The sequence below is a fragment of the Eubalaena glacialis genome, chromosome 15 (assembly GCF_028564815.1).
Source record: "Eubalaena glacialis isolate mEubGla1 chromosome 15, mEubGla1.1.hap2.+ XY, whole genome shotgun sequence".
NCBI classification, from domain to species: domain Eukaryota; kingdom Metazoa; phylum Chordata; class Mammalia; order Artiodactyla; family Balaenidae; genus Eubalaena; species Eubalaena glacialis.
The window spans coordinates 85516609-85544030 of NC_083730.1; the positions used below are offsets into that span (position 1 = coordinate 85516609).

At 48.1% G+C, this 27422-nt stretch overlaps 2 protein-coding genes across 5 annotated transcripts in view; one reads left to right on the top strand and one right to left on the bottom strand.

Moving 5' to 3' along the window:
* Positions 1–1320: 1320 nt before the first annotated feature.
* P2RX4 (purinergic receptor P2X 4) lies at positions 1321–18419 on the top strand. Of its 3 annotated transcripts, none has more exons than XM_061169660.1 (12): positions 1321–1557; positions 5479–5626; positions 8624–8695; positions 8812–8884; positions 9335–9431; positions 13597–13677; positions 13782–13923; positions 14022–14158; positions 16582–16675; positions 16797–16862; positions 16985–17278; positions 17773–18419. In XM_061169660.1, exons 1-12 carry the CDS (start codon positions 1424–1426, stop codon positions 17797–17799), a joined length of 1365 nt encoding a protein of 454 aa, XP_061025643.1. In that variant the 5' UTR covers positions 1321–1423; the 3' UTR covers positions 17800–18419. The 3 variants fall into 3 exon arrangements, with proteins under 3 accessions (XP_061025643.1, XP_061025644.1, XP_061025645.1); XM_061169661.1 differs by having other exon boundaries at positions 17183–17278; XM_061169662.1 differs by lacking the exon at positions 16985–17278.
* A 1875-nt stretch (positions 18420–20294) lies between these two features.
* CAMKK2 (calcium/calmodulin dependent protein kinase kinase 2) overlaps positions 20295–27422 on the bottom strand; it is a 55526-nt gene continuing 48398 nt past the window's right edge. Inside the window, exon 17 of one of the 2 annotated variants that reach the window (XM_061169136.1) lies at positions 20295–23462. In XM_061169136.1, the coding sequence (XP_061025119.1) occupies positions 23298–23462 (165 nt within the window). In that variant the 3' untranslated portion in view covers positions 20295–23297. The remainder of the gene's footprint in view (positions 23463–27422) is intronic. The other variant, XM_061169137.1, reaches the window with a different exon arrangement.

Below are 27422 nucleotides of genomic sequence, written 5' to 3' on the forward strand. Positions count from 1 at the left end.
AGATACTGTCTTCCTCAAATTTTATTATTATTCACCTTCTTATATTTGTAAAAACAAGGTGGTGTGGCTTAGGAATCTCACTTCCAGGAAAAGACCTAAAATGGTGTGTTAAAGATTATGCATAGGATCCACAAACTAGAAGCAATCAGATGAGAGCGGTTAAGGAAATCATCCCTAGCTGAAGAAACAATCCATGGATTAAAAATTATCGTTATGACAAGTCTGCCGTAACATGGAAAACATGTAGTGTGAATCAGGAATTGAAAAGCACCATCACTGACTATGCTTACAAATTAAAAACGTATACACAATTATCTGCTAGAATTTATACTCCATGAAGGCAGAATGTTTGGGTTTGTTCTGTTCACTAGACAGTGCCTGATATGGAAGGTGTTTATTAACACTTGTTGAATGAATTAATGAAACTAAATATAAAACATACCTATGATAACATACCTGAAGGGAATGAACACAGGTGGAAAATTATGTTCAGGTGGTGCAACTGTGGGTGTTTCCTCCACTTTCCCTCTATTTTCCAATTCTCCCTAAAGTTGTGATAAAACTTTCTCAGTTCAAAGGATGGTCACAGAAACCCCTCACCAGGCTCAGGCTGCTTCCTCCCGTCCTACAACTAAGGAAGCATCGGAATGGGAGTAGGTATGTGGCCTGGCTTCAATTCTAAGAGGGCTATCTTGCAGCGTGTGTGGCGCCAGCCAAGGGTCCCTAGGGTCCCAGATATTTAGGCTTTCCCTCCTGCAGCGAGAAGGCAGTGCTGCCCCCCACTGGAGCCTGCAGGAGAGAGACTGCTCTTTCCCCTAAGCTGCCCGCAGCGCCTCGCCTCGCCCCACCCCGCCCCCAGGTCACTCCTAGACACCCACGGGGGTCGCTCATTACCCCTCCCACCCCTCGGGGGGGGGGTTGTATCTCGTTCCCAAGGTGGAGGTCACTCTCTCTTTCAGGGCTCTATCTCCCCTGAGCGTCACCGGTCCTCCCCGGTCCTCCTCATGGGGTCATTCGTTCCTGAAGGAGAGGTCATCCCGTCCCCGTGGAGCCCATCCCCCTTGAGGGGGGAATCGCTCGTTCCACTAGGCCCTCTGGGGGGGGAGGGTCATTATTCCCCCGTCCCTCTCCAGAGGGGGTCATTCGTTCCCAACGAGGAGGTCACCCCCTCCCCCAGGCCCCATTCCCCCCGAGAGGGTCGCTCTCCCCCGGCCCTCCTGAGGCGGCGCGGCACTCGTACCCGAGGGGGAGGTCACGCCTTTCGCCCGGCCCCGTCCCCCGAGGGTCAGCGCCGCCTCCTTCCGGGCCCTCCCCCACGAACGGCCGCGCCAGGCGGGGCTCCCGGGCGTGGAAGCGGCGGCGGGTCCGGCTACCGGGTTCAGAGCGCGGAGCCGGGCGGCGCGGCGGCAGCGGGGCACCAGCCATGGCGGGCTGCTGCGCGGTGCTGGCGGCCTTCCTGTTCGAGTACGACACGCCGCGCATCGTGCTCATCCGCAGCCGTAAAGTGGGGCTCATGAACCGGGCGGTGCAGCTGCTCATCCTGGCCTACATCATCGGGTGAGCGCGGCCGCGGGCGACGACCCCGAGGGGTCCCGGGGACAGGGGGTGACCCGACGGCCGGGAACTGCCCCTTCTGGGTCCCGGCCACGCACCTGCTCATCTTGGCCTAGGTCCCCGCGAGCCCCGCGAGCGCCCTCCAGGTGGGGTCCAGGGGACAGCGACCCGAAGCCAGGGATACATCCCTACTCCCCCAGCCCTCCACCCCCGACTCTAGCCACCAGGGGGACGGGCTCTGTGCCGGCTCTGGGTCCAGAGGCTGCTTTGATGTTGTGTCTTAAAGGCAAAGCCTAGCTAGACCTTCATCCTCGCCATTCATGCTTCCTGTCCCTTCTGACTTGCTCCATGATGTCCTTTGGCTGGGGGTGGGAGGGCTTTGCCGTAAATGACTCACTCTTTGCCCTGCACTTCCCATTCTGATGATCTGCTGACAGAAACCAAGGTTTGGGATTTCCACTTGGTTCCTTTTGGGTCTATGGCTTCCTGTCCTTTCCTTTGAGCATCATATGGTAACCCAAGATAATAGAGAGGTCACGCTTTCAAAAATCACTTAAAGTTCAGTTCTTTCCTTTTATGAGATTGTTGGAGTTTTTGGTATAGGCACCTGCCTTAGCCTCCTCGTTCCCCATGCTGCCCTCTTTGCTTATATGTCCCTCCACCATCAGTCCTCACCTAGTGCTTAATTTTAATTGATGCACCCTTACAATGTAATAAAACTCGAGAGGAGGTGGAAATTAATTTACCAGCTGGGCCCCCTTTCAAGGTCCACCTGGGGTGTTATGGTGTCTACAGCTGCTGAGCTGACAGATGTTACCTGCTGCACCGTGGGGGGGGGGGGTTGTTTTTCTTAAAAGGCCTAATACAGTGTTCCCCAAACTGCACATAGAGCTATTTGCAAATCTTTAAAAAATACTGACTGCTGGCTCTCAGACCCAGAGTTTCTGATTCAAGTGCTGTAGAGTATGACCAACTCCCCAGGTGATTCTGATGTGCAGCAAATTTTGGGAACCAGTGTCCTAGTGTTTCCCAAACCTACCTGAACATGAAGGACTCATCTGAGGAATTGTTTAAAGGTAACAGGACACCATCCCCCCCCTCCCCCCGACCCTGGGGTGGGGCTTGGAATCTGTTAACACTGCCCAAGGGAATCCTCATGATCTGGCAGGTTTGGCTTCTACCATCTATCAGCGCAGCAGCAGTAGGTACTGACAGTAGTCAGTAAAAGGGCTTTCCAGGTGTGAACTCTGCATCAGAACCACTTGGCCTACCCCCAGGTTTGGACTCTAAGTCACATTAAGTACCATCACAACCAACTCCTTGCCCCCCAGTGATTGTGATGCACCCTTAAATTTTGAGACCCGCTACAAGCTGGTTAACTAAACTCATATTGCTGGGTTGGACCTGAAGCATTTGGAATCAGGAGCTGTCATGCAGCTTTTTCCTTTCAGCTTTTGCTGCTCATAGGAAAATCAGTTTACATCTACTTTGTAAAGTTCTAGACTGCATACAGTATATCTGCACTTGTACAATATGGTAGCCAGGAGTCACATGAAACTGTTGAACATTTGAAACATCCCTACTCCAAATTGAGATGTGCTATCACTGTAAAATGCACGCCAGATTTCGAGGACATAGTACAAAAAACAATTAAATATCATATTAATACATCTTATATTGATAGCATTAATGTATATTGGATATGTTGAGTTACATAAAACATATCATTAAAATTAATTTTACCTGTTACTTTTTACTTTTTAACATGGCTACTAGAAATGTTGAAATTACACAACTCGCGTTGTATTTCTGTTGGGCAGTGCAGCTTTATAGGATTCCTATGGAGTGTTGTCTGCCTCGATCATGAGGATTTTTTAAGCAGTAAATGCTTTGCTTTTATACATCTTGCTGTGATCAGATCTGACTCAGGATCTGAATTTAGGGCTTTTAAGAAAAATTTTAAAAAACCTCATCTCTTAACTTTATGATTCAATTCATCTTGGTGAAATTGTGGTCTCTTTTCCAGTAGTGACCAAAGGTAATCCTTCCTCAAAAAGAGACTGAACAGGACTTCCCTGGTGGTCCAGTGGTTAAGACTCTGCACTTCCAATGCAGGGGGCACGGGTTCAATCCCTGGTCGGGGAACTAAGATCCTGTGTGCTGCATGGCCAAAAAAAAAAAAAAAAAAAAAAAAGAGAGAGACTGAACACTTCTCAGTTATCTAATTGTATTATCAGTCACAGGATGAGGTAATAGTTATTTACATAGAGATTGGGGTGAAACCATGTGTCTCTGACTTAGCAACTCACTGTCCAGTCAGCCTTCCGTATCCTCAGGTTCTGCAGCCACAGATTCAACCAACCATAGATAGAAGATATTTTTTTTAAAAATTCCAGAAAGTTCCAGAAAGCAAAACTTGAATTTGCCACTTGCCAGCAACTATTTTTACATAGCATTTACATCGTATTTACAACTATTTACGTGGCATTTACTTTGTATTAGGTATTATAGGTAACCTAGAGATGATTTAAAGTATAGGGGAGGATGTGCATAGGTTATATGCAAATACTATGCCATTTTATATAAGGGTCTTGAGCATCTGTGGATTTTGGTATCCTCAGGGGTCCTGGAACCAATCCCCTATGGATACCAAGGGGTGACTATACTTGGTGGTAAAATAATAGTGACCCTGCTCTAAGCTTCTCTGTGTCTGACTAGAATTAAATGGAAGCTTATACTGCAGCTGAATTCCTAGAAGCCCTGAAGAAGAGAACTTCTTAGGGAAAAAGCCCATCTCTAAGATGGGTAGTGCACTTGGAGACTACTCAGACAATAAGTAACCAAATAAGCAAATTTCTGAAGTCTCAGCACCTAGAGCTTATAAGGAGGGGAGAGGGATGCTAGTAGCATTTCTTGATTCTAGAAATTACAACAATAGTAGTCACTATTGATGTTTAACAACAGCTCTGATGGGGAGAAGTTCTGATTTGTAGTACTGGCCAATTTCCACGGTGTAAGTGCTCCCATGGTGGCCAATTTCAGCCTGCCGAAAATGGCTCACAAACATTGTTCCAAGCATTTGACATGCATTAACTCATGTAACCTCACAACAATCCTGTGAAGTCTTGTTATCATTCCCATCTTATAGATGGGAAAAACAGGCACAGAGAGGTTAAACAGCTTGGCCAAATTTATGCCTAGTGAGTGATAGACTGAGATAGGCTGGCTTCAGTCTGTTCCAGTGTCCTAACCACTATGCACCAATGCCTTCAGATTTTTAATTATTCAGGCTGGAAGTGAAGTCCCCACTTCAGAGGAGAGAAACATACATGTGACCTGAATTCTTAGAGAAAAAGTAAGAAACTATTATACATTTACTTAAAAGATACGATTCTCCTTTCTAGAGGGCATATATAGCATAGAGGGCAAGAAAGGAGACTTCGAAAGCAAAAAGCTTGAGTTCAGATGCTGACTCTGCCATTCACTAGCTGTGTGACCTTGGGCAAGTGACTTAACCTCTCTGAATTGCAGTTTTCTCCTCTGTAAAATGGAGAATAATAATGACACCTGCCTTATAAAGTGGTCAGTATTAAATTAGTTAATACACATAAAGAGCTTAGATGAGTACCTGACACCTAAACACATTCAAATGGTAACTATCATTATCATAATTTCTGTTATCTCATGGTGATTCTGCAGGTCACAGTGCATTGAAAGTGTTCAAATACCTAGTAATAAAGACAGCATTCACTGAGCATTTTCTTTGTGCTGATCACTGCGCTAAGTTACAAAGTTAAGCAGCTTTTGCAAAGTCACAACTAGTAAACATCATACTTTCAGCCTCTGGCTACCAGAGGCTCCCTAGCATTAATTCAAATTCATGCAATCCTAATGGCAATTTAAGAGACCTGTTTTATTTTGTAGCTGGGTGTTTGTGTGGGAAAAGGGCTACCAGGAAATGGACTCTGTGGTCAGCTCCGTTACTGCCAAAGCCAAGGGTGTGACCACGACCAACACTTCTAAACTTGGATTCCGGATCTGGGATGTGGCCGATTACGTGATTCCAGCTCAGGTAAGCCTCCCACTGTGTCTCTGTCTAAAGCTCAAGCCTCTAGTTAGCTGCTTTCCCTTCACCTTTGCACTCTTGATTAGTGATTGGCATGCCCAGAGTTCTAACATCACCAATGCCCAGACTGATTGTTTTAGTCCAAGAAAGCAGTGCAGACAGACCTCTTTTTGGCTTAGGGTCTAACAGGTAATATTCAATCAGCTACGTTTCTTCAGCCCTAAAACATGGCTGGCTTAAACAGAGGAAGCTTTCCATGTGGACATCTGAGTCTGTCGCCGGACTTGAAAAGTGGAAAAGCATATGTTTTAAATCCTGGGGAAAATGCAGGTGGAACTATTACCTTTCCACATTTTGTGATTTGCTTTATTGTTGTAAACCCACAAGGTAAATCTTTTCAGACAGCGTAAAAACTTTAACAGCCATTAGAGACCCAAAGCCGAAGAAGAAGGAAACAGCCATACCCATATAGGATTCCATCAGGAACACACGGAAGGGAAGAAACTGTTTGATGCCGCATCCTAGTCTCCCGTCTGTTAATCCACAAAGCTCCAAGTTAAATATTGACTCTCTTTAACCATGATAATGGCTCTGATCCACAGTCAAACCCCACATATCCCTCCAGATGGCCCACGTGCTAGGGTGACTGGGGTGGCCACATGCAGATAAGCTGCCAACTCTTGGCTCAGAGCAAGGACTTCAGAAACTCTCTTTCTTCAAATGTGTTCATTTTCCCTCTGCCTTCTCAAGAGAAGGTTCTTGTGGGGTGCCCAGAGAGAAATCAGAGCTAATAAGCCATAAAGGTCAAATGGAACAGGGGATTCATAGTTTGCTGGAGGAAGCTGGTGCTGCTGGCATGCACCTGTCTCTACAGAGGGACCTCTGCTTCCTACGAAGCCACGGCCTCGTCCTGGCAGGCTCGGAATATCACACTCCGTCTGTTTACTGGACCCACAGAAGGGTACGGCCCTCTGCTTCTGCCCCTCAGTGGAAAGGAGCACACAGCAACTCCGCCTTCCACCTCGGACCGGAGCTGGGGGCCGTGTGAGTTCCACAGGGCTCTCTTCATGAGCTTTCACGATATCCTGCTCCTCCAAAGATGGAACACAAGCATCAATTTGCACCGCATCTACTCAGCTCATCTCCAGACTGAAATTTCCCTAAACTTAAAATAGATAAGAAATAGGAAACAAAAAGTAAACCACACTGACTTGTTCAGGTCTAACTCAGGAGAGACGCAGGAGCAGCCTTCTGTAAACACCAAGCAAGCAGTGTGTCTACATATGGAACATGGGAGCCTGCTAGGGCGCCTGACCCGGGCCTCCTGCCACATCCTCACGCCCCCTCCTGTGGCCATTTCCTCATTTCCCAACATGCTTTGTTCCAGGCCTGTCTTTGAAAGATGCCAACTATTCCCAGAGCGTCCACCACCTTGTCAGACCTGGGAGTGGAGATGTCTACAGACCCTTTGGTCCCTGAGTTTCCCTGATGGCTCCCAGCACTGACTGCTCTTCTCAGGAGTATGAAATGCTCAGAGCATTTCATTTTAGAGCACCAGCGCCCAATAAGGAGGAGGTCCAACTAGAATTTGCAGGGTCTTTGTCTTTTTTTCCTTATACTGGGAGGTCACTGTTAACAATTCTTCAGTCTCATCCCCAAGTGAATTGCTCTCCAGAAACTTAAATCAACCATTTGGCACATTCATACTTAGGAGGAGAAAACAGAACTTTCTCAAAAGGAGAAGTGTCAGGCTTCCCTGGTAGTGCAGTGGTTAAGAATCCGTCTGCCAATGCAGGGGACATGGGTTCGAGCCCTGGTCTGGGAAGATCCCATATGCCGTGGAGCAACTAAGCCCGTGCGCCACAGCTACTGAGTCTGCACTCTAGAACCTGCGAGCCACAACTACTGAAGCCCGCGTGCCTAGAGCCCGTGCTCTGCAACAAGAGAAGCCACCGCAATGAGAAGCCCGTGCACTGCAATGAAGAGTAGACCCCGCTCTCCGCAACTAGAGAAAGCCCGCGCGCAGCAATGAAGACCCAACACAGCCAAAAATAAAATAAATAAAATAAATGAATTAAAAAAAAAAAAAAAAGGAGAAGTGTCAATGGCGAGCCCTGATTGGGTCTTCTGTATAGAATGTTTTATGTATTTATTTTAGTTCCTGTTAGGAAAGAGAACCAGCCAAACTTGAGACCTTTGAGGTCTCGTGTTTTTGCACCTGTGAGGTAATCCAGTTGGCAGAGGATATTCTGAGCACTTATTGACTCTTTTCCCTCAACAAGTCAAGCTTTATTAAGGAACCATTTCAGGGTATAGACATGTTTTTTTTAACTGAGGTGAAATTCATGTATCACAATATTAACCAGTTCAAAATGAAAAATTCAGTGGCATTTAGCACATTCACGATGTTGTGTAACCATCACGTCAGTCTCGTTCCAGAACATTTTCATCAGTCTAAAAGGAAACCCCACACTCATTAAGCTATCATCCCCTTTTCCACCTTCTCCCTCACCCCCTCACAACCACTAATCTACTTTCTGTTCCTGGATTTGCCTATTCTGTACATTTCATATCAATGGGATCATACACTACGTGGCCTTTTGTGTCTGGCTTCTTGGACTCAGCATCATGTTTTTGAGGTTCATCCACATTGTAGCGAGGTCTGTGCTTCATTCCTTTTTATGGCTGAGTCATATTCCCTTACAGGTATGGACCACAATTTGTTTATCCATTCATCCGTTGATAGACACTGAGTTGTTTCCACCTTTAGGCTATTGTGAATGGTGCTGCTGTGAACATGTGTGCAAGTATTGGAGTCCCTGTTTTCAGTTAGGTTATAATTGGTGAGAATGGGAGACCATAAGATCAGTGTTTTTAACTGTTTTCTGCATGGCACAGGGGGGGAAGTGAAGGCACTGTCCTAGTAAAGGGCCTTCCTTGTGGCTCTGCTTGGCTCCTCTGAAGGTAACATGCAGCACTGTCTCCCCTCTGCCTGCTTTACAGGAGGAAAACTCCCTCTTCATCATGACCAACATGATCGTCACCATGAACCAGACCCAGGGCCTCTGTCCTGAGGTAGGCAGCTTCTTGGGGAAGAGCCTCGGTTCTCATACCCACCTCTCTGTGCCTGTCCCACTGTGGGTGGGACCAGGCCATGTGAAACCTGTTTTCACTGGTTCTTCTTTTTCCAGATTCCAGATAAGACCACTGTGTGTGAATCTGATGCCAACTGTACTGCTGGCTCTGCAGGCACCCACAGCAATGGTACAAACCTGTGGCTGTGACTCCACAGTAGACGCTTAGCCTGGGGAGGGCAGCCCCCGACCAAACTGCCTCCCCCGTGGGCCCCCTCTCAGAGGGAAATCTCCAGGATGGAGAAATCCCCCACACGAGCCTGGGAGAGCCTGGTGTCCAGACTGGGGTCCTGGGACCCTCTCGACATTCATCTCTGTCATCTGCACCCCAGAAGCCATCCCAGATCTTGCCCTGTCCTATGGCTCGGCATCACCCCAGCCCTGCAATTGGCAAAGCAGTGATGTGGCTAGGACTCAGACAACTCTTTTCCTCCAATTTGAATTTCTGGATGCTGTCTAAATCCCAGAATTAGACTAGCTCAAGATTGATTGCATAGGATGCATGGTGGAGTTTCTACTCTGCCTCACAAAGTAGAAAGTAGGAGACCCCCATAGACCTGGGTGCCCCTCGCCCCTGTAGGAGTTGCGACAGGAAGGTGCGTGCCGTTCAATGAGACCATGAACACATGCGAGGTGGCAGCCTGGTGCCCGGTGGAGGATGACACACAAGTGCCAACGTGAGTCCTGCCAAAGGGACAGAAGTGTCCTAAATGCTGGGTCTCGGGCCTGAGAGAGGTGGCAGGGGAGTTGTGGCTTTGTGCTCTTGGTGTCAGCCTGTGGAGTCAGGCTTCCCTGGGCTGGCGGTTCTCAACCACAAGGCAGCAACCCTCAGTAGCTAGTGGGCCACAGTGTTTGTCACTCATGATAAGAGTGCAGATGACTTATTGCTACATTAGGCCTCTGTCAGTTGCAAGTAACTGACAGGAAACAGTTCTTAGGGCCTTAAACGGGTGTGTACACACACACACACACACCCGCACGCACACATGCACAGTGGGGGTGGCTTCTTGTTCAGCTAACCACAGAGATCCCAGCATGGCTAGACCTGGGGCTCAAAGGACAGCATCCGAGTCGCCACCTCTTGGCTCTGCTTCCCTCCATGGTGGCTTCATTTGCAGGACCCATGGCATAGTCCCTAGTCTCCCTGCCCAGCTGTCCGTAGAGATTCTAGACCTGTCCCTCTTCAGCCACCTCTGTCAACCCGTCCAACCCATCACTGTGGCTGTGGGATGGATTTTGCTTATGGCTCAGGCCTGGGTCATGTGCCTTCCTAGCTAGGGGGGGAGTCAGACCCACCCAAATGACACAGGTTGAGAGTGGGGGAGGTGTGGCTTTTAAAGGAAGTGTGGGGTTCTGTTACCAGAAAAAAGGGGTACAGGTGCTGGGCAGGAAAATTATTAATGTCCGTTAAAGTGTGTTTTATAAATTAGAGCAGGTTCAAGGTTGCCTAGAATAACATTCTTCCTAACTGTGATCAGCTGTGCTGTGAGTGGGTGGTGTTAGAAGTAATGCTCTCAGAACTGCTCGCACCCTGGGGCCTTTCTTGCTCAGCGTTCAGACAGAGGCCTAGATAAGCCCAGGGGAGCAGGTAACCATGTGAGCCTCATCCTGGGTGTGTCGCAACACAAGAAAATGTTGAGGACTGCAGATTGCTGAGGGCAGCAGCTCCGGCAAGGGAGGGAAGTACTAGAAGACGAGGAATCCTCGCATTCTGGAGCCGGAAAGGATTTTATGGAGCCGGTGGCCATGTGTGGCTACTGAGCACTTGAAATGCAGCTGGGTCCAAAATGAGCTCTCAGGGTAAAATACACTCCAGGTTCTGAAGGCGTATTATTAAAAAAAAAAAAAAAAAAAAAAGAATATGTAGTATCTCATTAATAACATTCTGTGTTGTTTACATGTTAGAGTAACATTATAGATATATTGGCTTATTACAGAAAAGTTCATTTCACTTGTTTCTTTTTACTTTATTTTTGGCCGCGAAGCATGTGGGATCTTAGTTCCCCGACCAGGGATGGAACCAGCGCCCCCTGCAGTGGAAGTGCAGAGTCCTAACCACGGGACTGCCAGGGAATTCCCTCTTTTTACTTTTTAATGTAGCTACTAGGAAATTTTAAATTACAGTGTGGTTTGTGCCTCACAGTATATTTTCACCGGACAGTGCTGTTATGGATCTTTTTTTTTTATTGGAGTATAATTGCTTTACAATGTTGTGTTACTTTCTCCTGTACAATGAAGTGCATCAGCTATATGTATGCCTATATCAGCGCTGTTATAGATCTAATCCAGTGTAGGATGATTTTTAAGTGTACACTGATACACGAAATTTCAGCACTGAGTCACATGGAGAGAAAGGCCTTCCCATCTCCGCTCTTATTCAGCCCCTAGCTGATATCAAGGAGGAGATCCTGGTCTGGAGTGTCTTCAGTACCTCTCTGTCCCTCGCTGATTTCCATTTCTCACCGAGAACAAGCCCCAGGCTCAGCACCTTGGGCTGACAAAAATATGTACCACGGCTCGTAACGACATTGTTCTTAGTTATATTTATTTGAACGATGACCTCTAACTTGTGGCAAACGATATTTTTTATGGTCATGATGGAAAGTTTTCTTTCAAAATGAATGTCAGTTAAAAAAAAAAAAGTGAGTTTATCCTAAAGGTGGAAACAACCCAAATGTCCATCAACAGATTGTGGTGAACACGTACAATGGAATGTTGAGCCATAAAAAGGAATGAATAAAAAGCTCTGACACAGGCTACCACAGGGATGAACCTCGAAAACATGCTAAGTGCAAGAAGCCAGACACAAAAAAGTCACATACTGTCTGATCCCATTCATATGAAATGTCCAGAATAGACAAATCCATAGAGAAAGAAAGTAGATTGGTGGTTCCCGAAGGCTGAGGGGAGGGGAGAATGGATAGTAGCTGCTTGATGGGCAAGCAGTTTCATTTCGGGGTGATAAAGATGTTCTTGAACTAGATAGAGGTGATGGTTGTATAACACTGTGAATGTGCTTCATGCCACTGAATTGTATACTTTAAAATGGTTAATTTTATGTTCTCTGAATTTCACCTCAATTTTTTTTTAAAGGAGGGTTAATCTTAAAGACAAGTATTGCACATGAGGCACACAGTGGTATAGGGAGTGACAGAAGTTTGAGAAACCTTGATATAGTCCATCCCCTTGATACAGGGACGAGGGAATTCAAAGCCCCAAAAGAAGTGCCTTGGTCAAGGTCTTTGTCAGCGGTAGCGACAGGCTCAGCTCCCCACATTGTGTGTGGCCTCATCACTGGCCTTGCTCCTTTCTCAGGGTGGGGAAGACTGCTGAGGTTTTTTATAGCTTCAAAGATTCCACCTGGGGGGCTTCCCTGGTGGTCCAGTGGTTAAGACTCCACGCTTCCACTGCAGGGGGCACGGGATCCTGCATGCCATGTGGTGCAGCCAAACAAACAAACAAAAAGATTCCACCTGGGTCAGGGCCCCCCCCCCCCCCCACTGAGGGGTCAGTCTACAGTGCCAGATCCTCCTGTAGAAGCCCTTCACAGCAGTGGGGTCCCCTTGGGGAATTCAACTCCTACTGTCAGCAGGAGCTGACGTGGCACTTGCAAGAGGCAGTGCAGCAGCAGACATGCACTTTTTGTGTCCAGCCTGTAGGTGAATTCACCTTTGCTTTCGCTTCTTTTTTTTTTTTTTTTTAACATCTTTATTGGAGTATAATTGCTTTACAATGGTGTGTTACTTTCTGCTTTATAACAAAGTGAATCAGTTATACATATACATATGTTCCCATATCTCTTCCCTCTTGCGTCTCCCTCCCTCCCACCCTCCCTATCCCACCCCTCTAGGTGGTCACAAAGCACCGAGCTGATCTCCCTGTGCTATGCGGCTGCTTCCCACTAGCTATCGATTTTACATTTGGTAGTGTATATATGTCCATGCCACTCTCTCACCCTGTCACATCTTACCCCTCCCCCTCCCCATATCCTCAAGTCCATTCTCTAGTAGGTCTGTGTCTTTATTCCCGTCTTGCCACTAGGTTCTTCATGACTTTTTTTTTTTTTTCCCTTAGATTCCATATATATGTGTTAGCATACTGTATTTGTTTTTCTCTTTCTGACTTACTTCACTCTGTATGACAGACTCTAACTCCATCCACCTCACTACAAATACCTCCATTTCGTTTCTTTTTATGGCTGAGTAATATTCCATTGTATATATGTGCCACATCTTCTTTATCCATTCATCCGATGATGGACACTTAGGTTGCTTCCATGTCCTGGCTATTGTAAATAGAGCTGCAGTGAACATTTTGGTACATGACTCTTTTTGAATTATGGTTTTCTCAGGGTATATGCCCAGTAGTGGGATTGCTGGGTTGTATGGTAGTTCTATTTTTAGTTTTTTAAGGAACCTCCATACTGTTCTCCATAGTGGCTGTATCAAACCAGATCTGTTGAGCATTCCCGAGAATACCTGAGGGAGGTAAGCCCTGAAACCCAGCACCTGCCGGATGAGTGATTTCTAGTGAGGCCACGAGGCACCACCCCTCCCACCCTTCGTTAGCTATTCCTCAGGTTCTTAAATTCCCGCTGCCTTGAGGAAGAGGCCCTGCCCTTCCATGACTGGAAGAAATCAGAAGCCTTGGTTTGCAGTCTCCTCTCTTGACCTAGTGTTTATGCAGAGGAAAGTAGAAAAGACGAGATATGTTTTACTTTTTTCTGGGCAAAGTGACATTATAAGACACACATGTGTATGTGACTTAAAAATATTACCTAGGTATATTAGGAGTGTACATATGTTTGTACTTTTATTAACAATATGTTGTAATTTTTTTCAGGCCTGCTTTTTTAAAGGCTGCAGAAAACTTCACTCTTTTGATTAAGAACAACATCTGGTATCCCAAATTTAATTTCAGCAAGTAAGTGGTGACCAGCTGTGTGAATTCACCAGTGTCTTGGAGAAACTTCTGGCTCTTCTTTGAGGTTTTCCTTGCTCCTATTTTCTGCTTCCTCCCAACTTTAGGAGGAATATCCTTCCCAACATCACCACTACCTACCTCAAAACGTGCATTTATGACGCTAAAACAGATCCCTTCTGCCCCATATTCCGACTTGGCAAAATAGTGGAGAACGCAGGGCACAGCTTCCAGGACATGGCTGTCGAGGTAGGTGCAGGTCCTGGCTTTTCTAACACAGTCTTTGACACATCTCCTTCTAGAATGGGCTCTGAGGAAGGCTTGCTCTGTCTGTTCGCAACTCACAGGGAGGCATCATGGGCATCCAGATCAAATGGAACTGCAACCTGGACAGAGCCGCCTCCCTCTGCTTGCCCAGGTATTCCTTCCGCCGCCTGGACACCCGGGACGTGGACCACAACGTGTCCCCAGGCTACAATTTCAGGTGGGTGTGAGCTTGGGTCCCATTCCTCATGTGCTGGGGGTGATGGTAGTTGCATCACTCCTCAGTGGGGGCCTCCACGCCCACCCAAGACCAGCACTCAGGCGGCACCCCAAGGGCAGGTGGGGAGGCGTGTGCCAGGGAGAGTGGTCCAAGCAGGGCCTTGCCCCTGTGGCATCCCGACCTGTGAGAGCCCTCCTCGCCTTTTCTTGCCTCCAGAATGACTGTCTGCTTTAGCTTTCCTGGGCCGGCCAGCCTCAGCCAGGACCCTGCTGGGGTTTTTTTCTTTTTTTTTTTGGCTGTGCACCTGTGGGATCTTAGTTCCCCGACCAGGGATTGAACCCAGGCCTCCTGTAGTGGAAGCGCGGAGTCCTAACCACTGGACCGCCAGGGAAGTCCCTCTGGCTCACTCATTTTGAGGAGTGGATGAGCCTGTGGTCCTCCAGTCCAAAGGCCCCTGAGGCCTGATCCATGAATTGGTTTCTCGGTTGATCTGGCGCCCAGAATCTCCAAGGTGCAGGGGATACAAGTTTTAGCCTCAGGAAAGGCCTTTGCTGGTATTTCCCCGCTAGAAGTGCTGTGTATTTGTTTCCTGGGGCTGCCGTAACAAATGACCACAAACTGGGTGGCTTGAAACAGCAGGAATCTGTTCTCTCACAGTTCTGGAGGCTGGAAGCCCAAAATCAGTGTGTCAGCAGGCCAGGCTCCTTCCTTGCTTCTTCCAGCTTCTGGTGGCTCCTGACAATCCTTGGTGGTCCTTGATTCATAGATACATTACTCAATCTCTGCCTCTGTCGTCACATGGCCTTCTCCCGTCTGTGTCTGTGTCTCTGTGTCCTTTGTCTCTCTTCTTTTACGGACACCAGTCATATTGGATTTGAGGTCCACCCTAATCCAGTATGACTGCATCTTAACTAATTACATCTGCAAAGACCCTATTTCCAAGTAGGGTCAGTGGTGCTCTTTTGCTGCTCTTGTCTCCCTCTAGTGGTGATGTGTGGAATCAAATGCACAGAGCATCCGCTGTCCTCTTGAACCGTCTGGCTCACTGATAGAAGGGCAGATCCTTGCATTTTTCCCTAGTAAGGCAGTCAGATTTGCATTGCTCTATCTCTACGGTTACACAGTTTCTTGTAGAAACCACTGTGGAAAACCTCAAGCTTGGGTTGGAACCCCAGAACAGAGAAGCCGATGGGACCCTCACAAGGACACCCATCCCCCTGACCTCCACCAGCATCAGGCCCCACCTGAGTTCCCCAGGCCTGGACCATGGCATGGAAGTTGTGGGCCAGACAGATCTCAGGCCACAGCTTAGGCTCCTGGTGGATCCCCTGTATAACACGGGCAGCAAATGGTATCAGTCTCAGTGGTTCTCCCCCCAGCATGCCCCTTCGTGTTCTATTTTTGCATGTGGGATCTTAGTTCCCCAACCAGGGGTTGAACCTGTGCCCCCTGCAGAGGAAGCACAGAGTCCTAACCACTGGACTGCCAGGGAATTCCCCCTCCTGGTGTCCTTTTTAAATGGTTTTATTGAGATATAGTTCACATACTACACAGTTCACCCATTTAAAGTGTAGAATTCAGTTGTTTTTAGTATATTCACAGAGTTGTGCAACTGTTACCACAGTCAATTTCAGAACATTTTCATCACCTCAGAAAGAAACCCCAGACCCTTTAGCTCTATCCCTCTATCCCTTCAGCTACGTCAACCCCTGGCAACCACTAATCTACCTAATTTGCCGATTCTTGACTTTCATAGGAATGGACTCATACAATATGTGGCCTTGTGTGACTGGCTTCTTTCACCTAGCATCATGGTTTTTTTCCAGGTTCATCCATGTTGTGGCATTTATCAGTACTTCTCTTTATGGCTAAATAATATTCCATGGTGTGGATATAACACATTTTGTTTATCCACTCATCCAATTGATGGATCAATGGTTCTTTAATACAAAAAATGTCCAGTGCTGAGATGCTCGGTCCCCCCACCCACAAAGCAGACTTGGACATCACTGCTGGCTGGCCACCTTCTGTTAGTGGCCAGGGTCTCCTTGAGAGAGACGGGGCTCAGCTGTATCAGGAAGGACTTTCAGAGGAGGAAGTTCCATTTTAAGTCATAGGAAGTGAGGGTGATGACAGAGGAGGGATCTCTTCGTGCGCCCTTGTGCCAGCATTCCAGACCCTCTGCCCTGTGGGCCCCAGCGCCCTCCTCCTCAACAGGCCAGCCCTCCTTCTGCGTGGCTCACATTAGCCAGGAGAAGCCCCGAGGTGCTCGAGTGTGGTTCGTTCAGCAGGCAGAGCGAGCCCTAAGCCAGTGCCAACTCAGCCAGGGCCTCGGGAGTTCGCTCTGACAACCCTCAGCAGGACCCAGAGGCTGTCTCAGGCCTCCCTGTGCCTTTTCCCTCTAACCCAGCCTCCTTTCCCAGGTTTGCCAAGTACTACAACGACCTGACCGGCACCGAGCACCGCACACTCATCAAAGCCTACGGCATCCGATTCGACATCATCGTGTTTGGAAAGGTAGCCTGGCCGCCGGCTCCCCTCGTTCAGAGCCCACTGGTCCTCTTCTGGGCTGGCCAGGGGCAAGGGGCCCTCTTCCCATCCCTATCACAACTTCTTCTTTTTCTCCCATCGTTTGCAGGCTGGGAAATTTGACATCATCCCCACCATGATCAACATTGGCTCCGGCTTGGCGCTCTTAGGGGTGGTGAGTGGCTCACTTAGACCTGTCTGGCCACCCGCCTGGGGCTGGGACGCCCCCCAGCACAGCAAGCTGAGACCCTCTGCTGGCATCCCGGTTCTTCCCCTTGACCCCAGACTTGTTTCTAGGCTCGACCCTCCAGGCTTATTTCCCTTCCCCATCCCTGCCTGCTTCCTCCTGCCTTTCTCCAAGACCACGCCCCTCGGGCCCTAACCTTTTCCCCCGGAGAGATGGAGGAGCCTTTCATTTCCTTGGAAGATCCCAGGCTTTGTGGGAAGGGGCACACACAGAATAATAGGGGCCAAAGCATCCTGTGCTACATTCAGGCGACAGTGCTGTGTGATGTCATAGTCCTCTACTGCATGAAGAAAAGATACTACTATCGAGAGAAGAAATATAAATATGTGGAAGACTACGAGCAGGTAGGCCACCTCCTGAGCTCCCAGCAGGCAGGAAGGTCCAAGGTCTCACCTGCCTCTTGTACCAGCGGTGAGAACCCCTAGTTCATTTAGGTGTGTTGTCCACTCAGGCAGTCACATGCGACTCTTGTCATCTGCTCCATTTCTAGACCATCTATACTAGCCTTTACTTCATACTTTTCTTCAAATGGACTCACTCTTTAAAATCTAGTCTTCATTTTAATCAGTGATGTCTCAGGTTAGTTATGATAACGGATATCATGACAAAACCTCTGTCCACACTCTACTTAAATTCGCCTTGCAGAGCAAGAGGGGTTGGGTACCCCTAGGACCTACCTGAATACGCTCAGCTGTGAAGGGCTGTCCAGACGTCCTCAGGGAAAGTGCCCGATTCCCACCTGCCCCAAATGGTCCAGGCTTGCCTGCGGGCAGCACAGGGGTGGTGCACATGTATCCATAAGCATATTGACTGACGATAAGCATATTGTTCTTTGCAGGGTCTTGGGAGTGAGACAGACCAATGATGCCCACCCCACACCTGGGCTTTCCTTGGCCCTCATCAGAGCACAGCAAGGAGGGAGAAAAGGCTGCCTGCCATGTCACCCCAGAGGAAGTTCCAGATTCTGAGTCAGTCTCCACAAGTACTGCAGGGTTGCCCAGCTGCTCTCATGTCTTGTGTGTAGGGTTTGCATAGTAAACCACTATGCACATTGGTCACCTTCTGTCTGTGGCTGGGTCACCTTCTGTCTGTGGCTGGGTCACCTCCTGTCTGTGGCTGGGTCACCTCTGCTGTTCCTTCTATTTGGGGTCACTGGGGCAAGCTCTGGCCCGAGGGCGGTGAAGTGGCTGTGGCTACAGGGCCGGGGCCTTCTCCAGGGCCGGGTCTCCTCAGAAGCTCCCATCTCCAGCCCCCTTCGAGACAGGCCCAGTCCTCCGAAGCCCAGCAGCTCCACTCAAGCACTGTATAAGGAAGGCGGGACACCTGGCTGTGCTTGTAGCTCTTCGGCACATGCGGGCTGCTGTTCCTCTCCCCCAACCAGAGGCTTCAACCACGAGATCATGAGGCGGAGCTAGTGTTTTTCCTTTGAGAAGAGCTACGTTGAGATGATTGAGGACCAAATATTAAAACAAATGATTTTCTTAATCTCCGTCTGTGTGGTTTCACAGCGTGAGCTAGAACTTTCCTTCCTTCCCCTTTACTTGGACCAGTAAATCCATTTGTTATCCCAGCTCACTGTGCTCCTGAAACAGTCTATTGCTGGAGCTTAGGTTTTGGTTTTTTTTTCTACTTTAACTTTCTCCTAAAGCCTAAGAAGTTTGATCTTCGTTAGCTTGTTTTCCTATAGAGTTTACAAGATTTTTTTTCTGTGGTGTACTATTTGTCTTACCGGTGCTTACATTTTACATAAAAGTGTGGGTCTACACTACAGGGAACAGTTTTAGGTGACATGAAGGTGGCTTATCCTCCCTCCTCCTCATTTGCCTTCCAGAAACCTCCAACCAAAAGCAGCACCCCCTACACCTACCTTGCCACCGATTTGAAATGTTAATGAAGCTATTTCTAGCTTCGCCTTCACACCGACTTCATTCTGCATCAGGTGTTCAGGATCTCCCTAAAGAAAGCAGCCTGCCCCTCCTCCTTGTTATGAATTCATTTCCAACTGCTGAAGGGAACGTTTATTTTAGAAGTGCTCTGCTTCTGCGGGATAAATGGCCAACCTGGGCTTTTCTTGCTCTGGGGAAAAAATAAAGAAGTTTACAGACCCCTTTGAAGAAGTTCTGGTTCAAGCTACATTTCTGAAAAATGCCTGCTTGAACACACCAGTCACATGGAGCTGGAATTTTTAGGAAAGGCTTATTATCTTGCAGGCTAAGGAGTGATGGTTACTGGAGTGAGGAAGACTTCTTTCAGCCTCCCTTTTCTAAGATGGAATGCTACAGCCAGGTGGGATGAGGGCTGGGGGTGGCATTGCCCTTTAACTCACCAGAATCATCTTGCGTTCTGCTACAGCCCCACTTGTTGGCACTCCTTGGCACTGCCTCTTAAGTAGGGTTCCTTCAGCCTTGCATCCATGGATGACCTTCTGGGAGATTCTGAAACCCCTAAAACTGTGCAAAGTGATGCACCTGTGTGCATTTCTGCTCGCTTTCATCAGATTCAGTGGGGTCTTTGAATAGGAACACCTGCTCTTGTCTCTGGAAGGCCAGTATTTCAATGTTGCATTTCTGCAGTAATGGAACAGGAATCTTTCAGATTTCATCTACTGTCGCTTGATAACAGAAAACTGAAGTTCAAAGCTAGTAAAGCAATCCTGTGGGCTAGGTTCACATTTAGAATACAGGGAACCCCCAGCCCGCAGTCTGGAGAAAGGAACCGTTCTAAAATAGTCTCCAGAGGCCGTGAAAACCGGCAACCATCAAGGCTCTGCAGAACACTGAATCTGCTGACAAATTCAGCGTACTTTCTGAGCCTTGGTTTACAGATGATGATCCATAAAATGGGGTTAATACCTACCTCACGGGTGAAGTGTCACGTTGCATGCCTACCCACAGGACGTATTCAGTGTGTGATTAAAACTGCTCCCATAGCTGCTCGCCTGTTTGGTCTCCATCAGAAGAACCTATCTGGCAGTGACCTGCGTGGCAGAGCAGTGCTTTGCAAGCTTCAGCATACAGGTGAGTCACCTGGGGATCTTGTTTAAATGGGGCCTGGGAATATGAATTTCTAACCCAGTCCCAGGTGATGCTGACACGGCTGATCCGGGGACCACACTCTTGAGTAGCGAGGTACTAGGACATGCTTAAATTAGGGATTTGCTGAGTACATCAGCCCTGGTGGGCATTTGATCTTGCTGTCAGCTTAAGGAAGGAAAACAGACATAAGGACAGATGACCTCGAGAGCACTGACTTAATTAAACGACCAACAAAAACATTCCAAAGAGGCCCAGGCTTTGCACCATTTTGCTGTCTGTTTATTTCAAGTTTACAGAGAAGCTTAAACATTTGTGGAAAAACACCGAAGGCTTATTTTTCTTTTAAGTTCATGTACTTTTTAGTGATAAATACACAGTATTTAACTTTGTACACCTGATAAAAGGAAAATGCATAGTAGAAAGGATCAGGAATAAAACAGAAGCATCGGGCATGAAATCAATCACAGGATAGAAAAGTCAACAGTCCCACGAAACTCGGCCCGTCAAGCTGGAGAGAAGATGGGAATCAACGACCTTGAAACCTTCCCTAGCACCTTGGAAGTGAGTGGAGGTCTTGGTTCTTTCCCCTGGCAACGTGAAGCTCCCCTTTGGAAGATGGATGAGAGCGACAGGTGGAGCCTGTGTCTAAATGCACAGCTTTCCCCTCCTTGTCCTGAAAGGCTTTGAGGAGGGGAGCCCTAACTCACGGAAAAGGCCAGACCAGAGGGGAGATGGCCTCTCGGGCCCCAAGTGCCAACAAGGGGCTAGATAAGGCTTTATGGGAGCCACTGGCCAGGCTGCGGAATAGATGGGGAAGTGGAACAGGACAGAAGAAAGATGGGTAGAGAATATGTGCTGCTTCAAAGCCACAGGTGCAGGCCACCGCTTGCTTACACCAAACTGGTCCCACAGATGAGCCAGTAATGGAAGAGACGGATAGGCATCCTTTTTGCTCACCTGGAAAAGCTTCTGCCCTTTCCTGACAGAGCCGGCTTTTGAAAACAATCAATGTTTGTGCTTTAGGAGTGGAGACAAACCCCAAGAGTTTGCGCTCCAAGTAGCTCTAATGCTTTATGTTACAGCCCTCTCTGCTTATACTTTTCTCAGTGGGGCGGTTCCTTTCCACAGCTTTCTTTGGTGTTTCTTAGTGTAAAAAACAAAAAAAAGTAATGAACGTGGGCCTCCCCCAACCCACCCGCCTACATAGCTCAGTGCTGCCTGATCGCTGGCATTCCACATGTGAACCCTTAGACGGAGAGTTTCGTGGTGGGAGAAATGGCGTCGCCCGATGCAGTTGTGTAAACACAGGAGGAGTTCTGCAGAGGCTCTGCATGCTGCCCGCCCTCCCTGGGCGAGCCACTCGGCCAGGCCAGAGTCCAAACAGACAGGCTAGGACTAAGACTAAGGACCGGTTGACCTGAACCACTGCAAGGTGCTTACTGCAAACTAACCAGACCCTGTTTGCTCCCAGGAAGGCTGGAGCCTGTAAATTTAAACAAGCACAGGAGGTGAGAGGAAGTACCGGATTACAGAAAGAAAGCAAGCAGGCCAGAGGACCCTCCAGCAGATGGGTGTCCTTTGCTCTTGGAAACCAGCATTCTCTAACTCGGTACTGCTTTTAAGGTAGCAAGAAGAGTCTGGCTAAACGACAGTCAAGAGCTTATGAAGACTGATGGAAGCCAAGAACACCCGGGCTCTGTGAACGCGCTGGACGGGGGAACAAGGCCTGCTTCTCTGTCTCTCTGCAAAAAGTCCTCATACCAATACTGATCAGCCAGAAACTACAGGAAAGCACGTCCTTCTGAGCCCAATTACTGACACTATTTCCCCCAAGCCAGATTCCACAGAGCACTGGGAATTCCAAAGAAGGAAGGAAGACAAAAGTCCTTCCAATTTTCCTCCCTCTTGAACTTCACACTCACCTACGTGTGGCTCTGGAAGAAGTCCACTTGAACTGCAACCAAACTTCCCAAGGTTAGTTGGAAGTCAGAAAGGTAAATTTTTTCTTTCTGGACTTCTGGCTACAAAAAGGAACTCCCTGTACCAAGCCCTGGTTCCCTTGGACCTGAGGACTGCTCTAGGTTTCAATAATCTTCTCTTAAAGGGTGCCCTAAAGTTATTGTATAGATCCAAACAGAGCTTTGCCGGTAAGGATGATCATTTGTGTCTCAGTTGAATGAAAGTATTTCTTAACTGGCCCTCCAGAAACTGGATAAGTGTTTCATTGACTACAACAATCAGCTAGTATTTAAGAAGAAAACAGAACCTTAGCAGCCTCTAGAATACACAGGTTATAAACAAGGTGAGCTGCTAATATACAGGCACAGATTTCATTGGCTCTAACTCCGATCACATCCCTGAAGCCATGGGAGAGACCCTGGAAGCTCGAAATGATCTCTGAACTGCTCTAGAGTTCAGACTGGTTAGAAAATTGAAAGTATTTTTTGTTGTTGTTTACTCTTAAGCCATGTAATGTACATGGAAGTGTAGGATTTCACCCTGAAGTTTTTGTAATTTAACAAGAGATTTACCAGAGCTCCCTCAACTAGGGAAGAAAAGTTTCAGCTTTGAGCGGCTGTCATAAAGAAACACCCTCGTTCAGTCCTTTAGGGGAGATGTCCCACCACAACCATTGAATGCCCCTCTGAGGCTGGAAAACCCCCCCTGTGAAGCTGTTAAGTGTCAAGCCCTTTCCGTTTTCCTGACTACAGCTCTACTCATAAAAAAAAATTTTAAGTCCTTCTTAGGAATAAGTTGCATCGAAGCTCCCTGCAGCTACTGAGGGCTAGCCCTGTCCTGACTCCTTGAGTCCACAGTTCTAGAAGGTGCCACGGTTCGGGGCTTGGGGTTTTGCGCGAAGTCACACCCGCTCTTCCCCTCCCTTTCAAATGCAGCGAGTGTGGTCTCAGACCACACCACCATAGTTTCCTGCCAGTTTTCCCCGATTTTCAAACTCCACACACATTCACTTGGTATATCTGACATGATTCTGAGTTCACAAGGAAGGATTTTTGGCATAAAAACATTTTAAAAAGCAATTGTCCCCAAATGTACGTGGCTTTGGGTCTGCAACTCCTCACACCCTCCCATTCAGCCAGCCAGCGGCCAAGGTCGATGTCATGGAGTCGTCTTTTTTTTTTTTTTTTGTCTCCTTTAAAACAATAAAGAAATCAAACAAACAAATGGGAAAAACAACAACAACAACAATAACCAGAGATGATGGTCAAGGCTCTACACACGTGCTCGGTTTCCGTAGGACATGCTGCTATGGAAACGCAGGGCGCGGCCCGTGGAGGTGAGACGTGCATGCGAGGTCGAGGTCCGGCAGCTACTCCATCACCTCGTCCGGCCGCGGAGGATGCGTCCGCTTGCCAGAGCTGGGGGCCACGGCCCCCCAACTCTCCACGCCTGGGCCGCCTTTCACAAGAGCGCTTCCTCCTCCCCCACGGGAGGCGGGTTGTGGCCCCGGAGGCTGTCTTCGCTGCCTTGCTTCCTGCTCACCAAACAGAAAACCTGTGTTAAGACCCAGCGCAATGCTGGCACGGCCCTGAACCAAGGTTTCCCGTGGCCCCGCACCACCTGGGACGGACGTTATTTACTTAACTTCTTTTAGATTCCCTCCCCCATTTTTCTTGCTCACATGAAAGTTTCAAAGGAGACTTTGTATCCCCTCTGTAAATGGAAAACCAGCATCATGTGCAAAAATAGCAAGGAACTATAAAAATAGCTGTGAATTTAGGGGCCTAACACCTAAAATCATGGCACATGTCACAAGTCATGTGTGGGCTCCACACTGGGGCCTGTTCACCGAGGGCTTTAGGCTCTAAGCTCTTGCAGAGCAGGAACCGTGACACTTGTCTTCAGCCCCCAGGTGCGTTTCCTGGGGGCAACAAGCAGCATGCCTGACTTGGCCTGGCACATAGCCATCCTTCAGGAAATGGTTGTCAACAGAACTGCCCTCCGCACACGGGCCCAAGGGACACCTCCGACAAAGAAAAGGGCCCTCGGCAATGTATGATCAGAGCAGGAGACCAAGTTGGTGGGAAGAAGTGTCCTGATGTCCCCAGCTAGAGCTGCCTGGGGTGACAGACATGGGCAGTGCGATGGGAAATGTCAGGGAAAGTCCCTAAGGAGAGGCCCAAACCCTTTGCCATCATCAAGCAAACAATGCCCCTCCTAAGGGGAGCCATTGGGCTTGCCATGCAGGACTAATGTCTATTGTGTGCCCTAGGCCCGAAGGGCAACTGCCCTTGCACGAGGGAAGGGCAAGCGTGATGTCTGTACATTCCTAGGAAGAAACTCCTCTTTGTTTAAAACTCACACTCACTGGCTTTTACGTTTCTGCCAAAGAATAGGGGGTCAAGTCTCCTGGGAGGAGAGTTGTAACTGGATAACCAATGAGGCCCTACAGCTGCCTGCTCACACCAGCTGGTCTCCCTGCGGACGGCTAGTGGGCCATGGGCCCAAGGCCTCTAACGACTGACTGAGCCCTAAGAGCTCCAGAGTGCTGGACCATTGGGACAACCAAAGCATCCCACCTGTGGGCTGAGGGCAAGGGCAGGTAATCCCCAGGTGCTGCTGGGACTGAGGTGAGGGAATAAAGAGGCAGTAAAGTCCTCTGGGCCAATATCAGTCTTCGGTGTCTTGCAACTTTGATCTCATTAAAAATAAAAGGTGAAATAAACAACAGACTTGCACGAAAAGGGAGGCAAACTCTAAAACTGAGGTTGAGAAGAGAAGGGCCCAGTAAAGACCAGCCCATTAGGCTTCACCCTGTCACCCTGTGAGGCTCAAAGCGTAGGCGGGGTCACCCCATCATCTGCTGCAGAGACGGCTGGGAACAATTTGGCAGGGACCAAGGCAGCCTTCGCAGGCTGTTGATGATTGGCTCTGATGGCTAACTGCTGCTTTCCCTGCTCCTTTTTTAAGCATAAATGATCCTCAAATGGTCTTCCTATATTATCATATAAGCACCTGACTCCTATGGTGGCCAATAAATTTCATCTCATAAGCCAACTCCTAACAAACGGAAACAGCTGCTGCTTCTACAGGAATGTTCACAGCAGCATTATTCATGCGTGATAGCCCCCAAAATGGAAACAATGTCCATCACCGGATGAATGGAGAAATAAAATGTGGGTATATCCATAAAATGGAATATGATTCACCCATAAAAAGGAATGAAGTTGGGAGAGGAACCAAGATGGTGGAGTAGCACGACATGCTCTCACTCCCTCTTGCGAGAACACCAGAATCACAACTAGCTGCTGGACAATCATCGACAGGAAGACACTGGAACGCACCAAAAAAGATACCCCACATCCAAAGACAAAGGAGAAGCCACAATGAGATGGTAGAGGGGCACAATCACAGCAAAATCAAATCCCATAACTGCTGGGTGGGTGACTCACAGACTGCAGAACACTTATACCACAGAAGTCCACCCACTGGAGTGAAGGTTCTGAGCCCCACGTCAGGCTTCCCAACCTGGGGGTCTGGCAACGGGAGGAGGAATTCCTAGAGAATCAGACTTTGAAGCCTAGTGGGAATTGATTGCAGGACTTTGACAGGACTGGGGGAAACAGAGACTCCACTCTTGGAGGGCACACACAAAGTAGTGTGTGCATCGGGACCCAGGGGAAGGAGCAGTGACCCCAAGGGAGACTGAACCAGACCTACCTGCTAGTGTTGGAGGGTCTCCTGCAGAGGCGGGGGGTGGCTGTGGCTCACCGTGGGGACAAGGACACTGGCAGCAGAAGTTCTGGGAAGTACTCCTTGGCGTGAGCCCTCCCAGAGTCTGTCATTAGCCCCACCAAAGAGCCCAGGTAGGCTCCAGTGTTGGGTTGCCTCCGGCCAAACAACCAACAGGGAGGGAACCCAGCCCCACCCATCAACAGTAAAGCAGATTAAAGTTTTACTGAGCTCTGCCCACCAGAGCAACAGTCAGCTCTACCCACCACCAGTCCCTCCCATTAGGAAACTTACACAAGCCTCTTAGATAGCCTCATCCACCAGAGGGCAGACAGCAGAAGCAAGAAGAACTACAATCCTGCAGCCTGTGGAACAAAAACCACATTCACAGAAAGATAGACAAGATGAAAAGGCAGAGGGCTATGTACCAGATGAAGGAACAAGATAAAACCCCAGAAAAACAACTAAATGAAGTGGAGATAGGCAACCTTCCAGTAAAAGAATTCAGAATAATGATAGTAAAGATGATCCAGGACCTCGGAAAAAGAATGGAGGCAAAGATCGAGAAGATGCAAGAAATGTTTAACAAAGACCTAGAAGAATTAAAGAACAAACAAACAGAGATGAACAATACAATAACCGAAATGAAAACTACACTAGAAGGAATCAATAGCAGAATAACTGAGGCAGAAGAACCGATAAGTGACCTGGAAGACAGAATGGTGGAATTCACTGCTGCGGAACAGAATAAAGAAAAAAGAATGAAAAGAAATGAAGACAGCCTAAGAGACCTCTGGGACAACATTAAACGCAACAACATTTGCATTATAGGGGTCCCAGAAGGAGAAGAAAGAGAGAAAGGACCAGAGAAAATATTTGAAGAGATTATAGTCGAAAAGTTCCCTAACATGGGAAAGGAAATAGCCACCCAAGTCCAGGAAGCGCAGCGAGTCCCATACAGGATGAACCCAAGGAGAAACACGCTGAGACACATAGTAATCAAATTGGCAAAAATTAAAGACAAAGAAAAATTATTGAAAGCAACAAGGGAAAAACGACAAATAACATACAAGGGAACTCCCATAAGGTTAACAGCTGATTTCTCAGCAGAAACTCTACAAGCCAGAAGGGAGTGGCATGATATACTTAAAGTGATGAAAGGGAAGAACTACAACCAAGATTACTCTACCCAGCAAGGATCTCATTCAGATTCGATGGAGAAATCAAAAGCTTTACAGACAAGCAAAAGCTGAGAGAATTCAGCACCACCAAACCACCTCTACAACAAATGCTAAAGGAACTTCTCTAAGTGGGAAACACAAGAGAAGAAAAGGACCTACAAAAACCCAAAACAATTAAGAAAATGGTAATAAGAACATACATATTGGGGCTTCCCTGGTGGCGCAGTGGTTAAGAGTCTGCCTGCCAATGCAGGGGACACGGGTTCGATCCCTGGCCTGGGAGGATCCCACATTCCGTGGAGCAACTGAGCCTGTGCGCCACAACTGCTGAGCCTGAGCTCTGGAGCCTGCAAGCCACAACTACTGAGCCCACAGGCCACAACTACTGAAGCCTGCGCGCCTAGAGCCTGTGCTCCGCAACAAGAGAAGCCACGACAATAAGAAGCCTCCACTCGCCACACCTAGAGAAGGCCTGCTCTCAGCAATGAAGACCCAACACAGCCATAAATAAATAAATAAATAAATAAATTTATAAAAAAAAAAAAAGAACATACATATCGATAACTATCTTAAACGTGAAT

Bases quoted from the DNA above. Each gene is read 5' to 3' on its own strand.
- P2RX4 (XM_061169660.1), top strand. From the start codon at position 1,424: ATGGCGGGCTGCTGCGCGGTGCTGGCGGCCTTCCTGTTCGAGTACGAC. The intron at 13,924-14,021 runs GTAGGTGCAGGT...CGCAACTCACAG, and splicing joins TCCAGGACATGGCTGTCGAG to GGAGGCATCATGGGCATCCA. The intron at 16,676-16,796 runs GTAGCCTGGCCG...CATCGTTTGCAG, and splicing joins ACATCATCGTGTTTGGAAAG to GCTGGGAAATTTGACATCAT.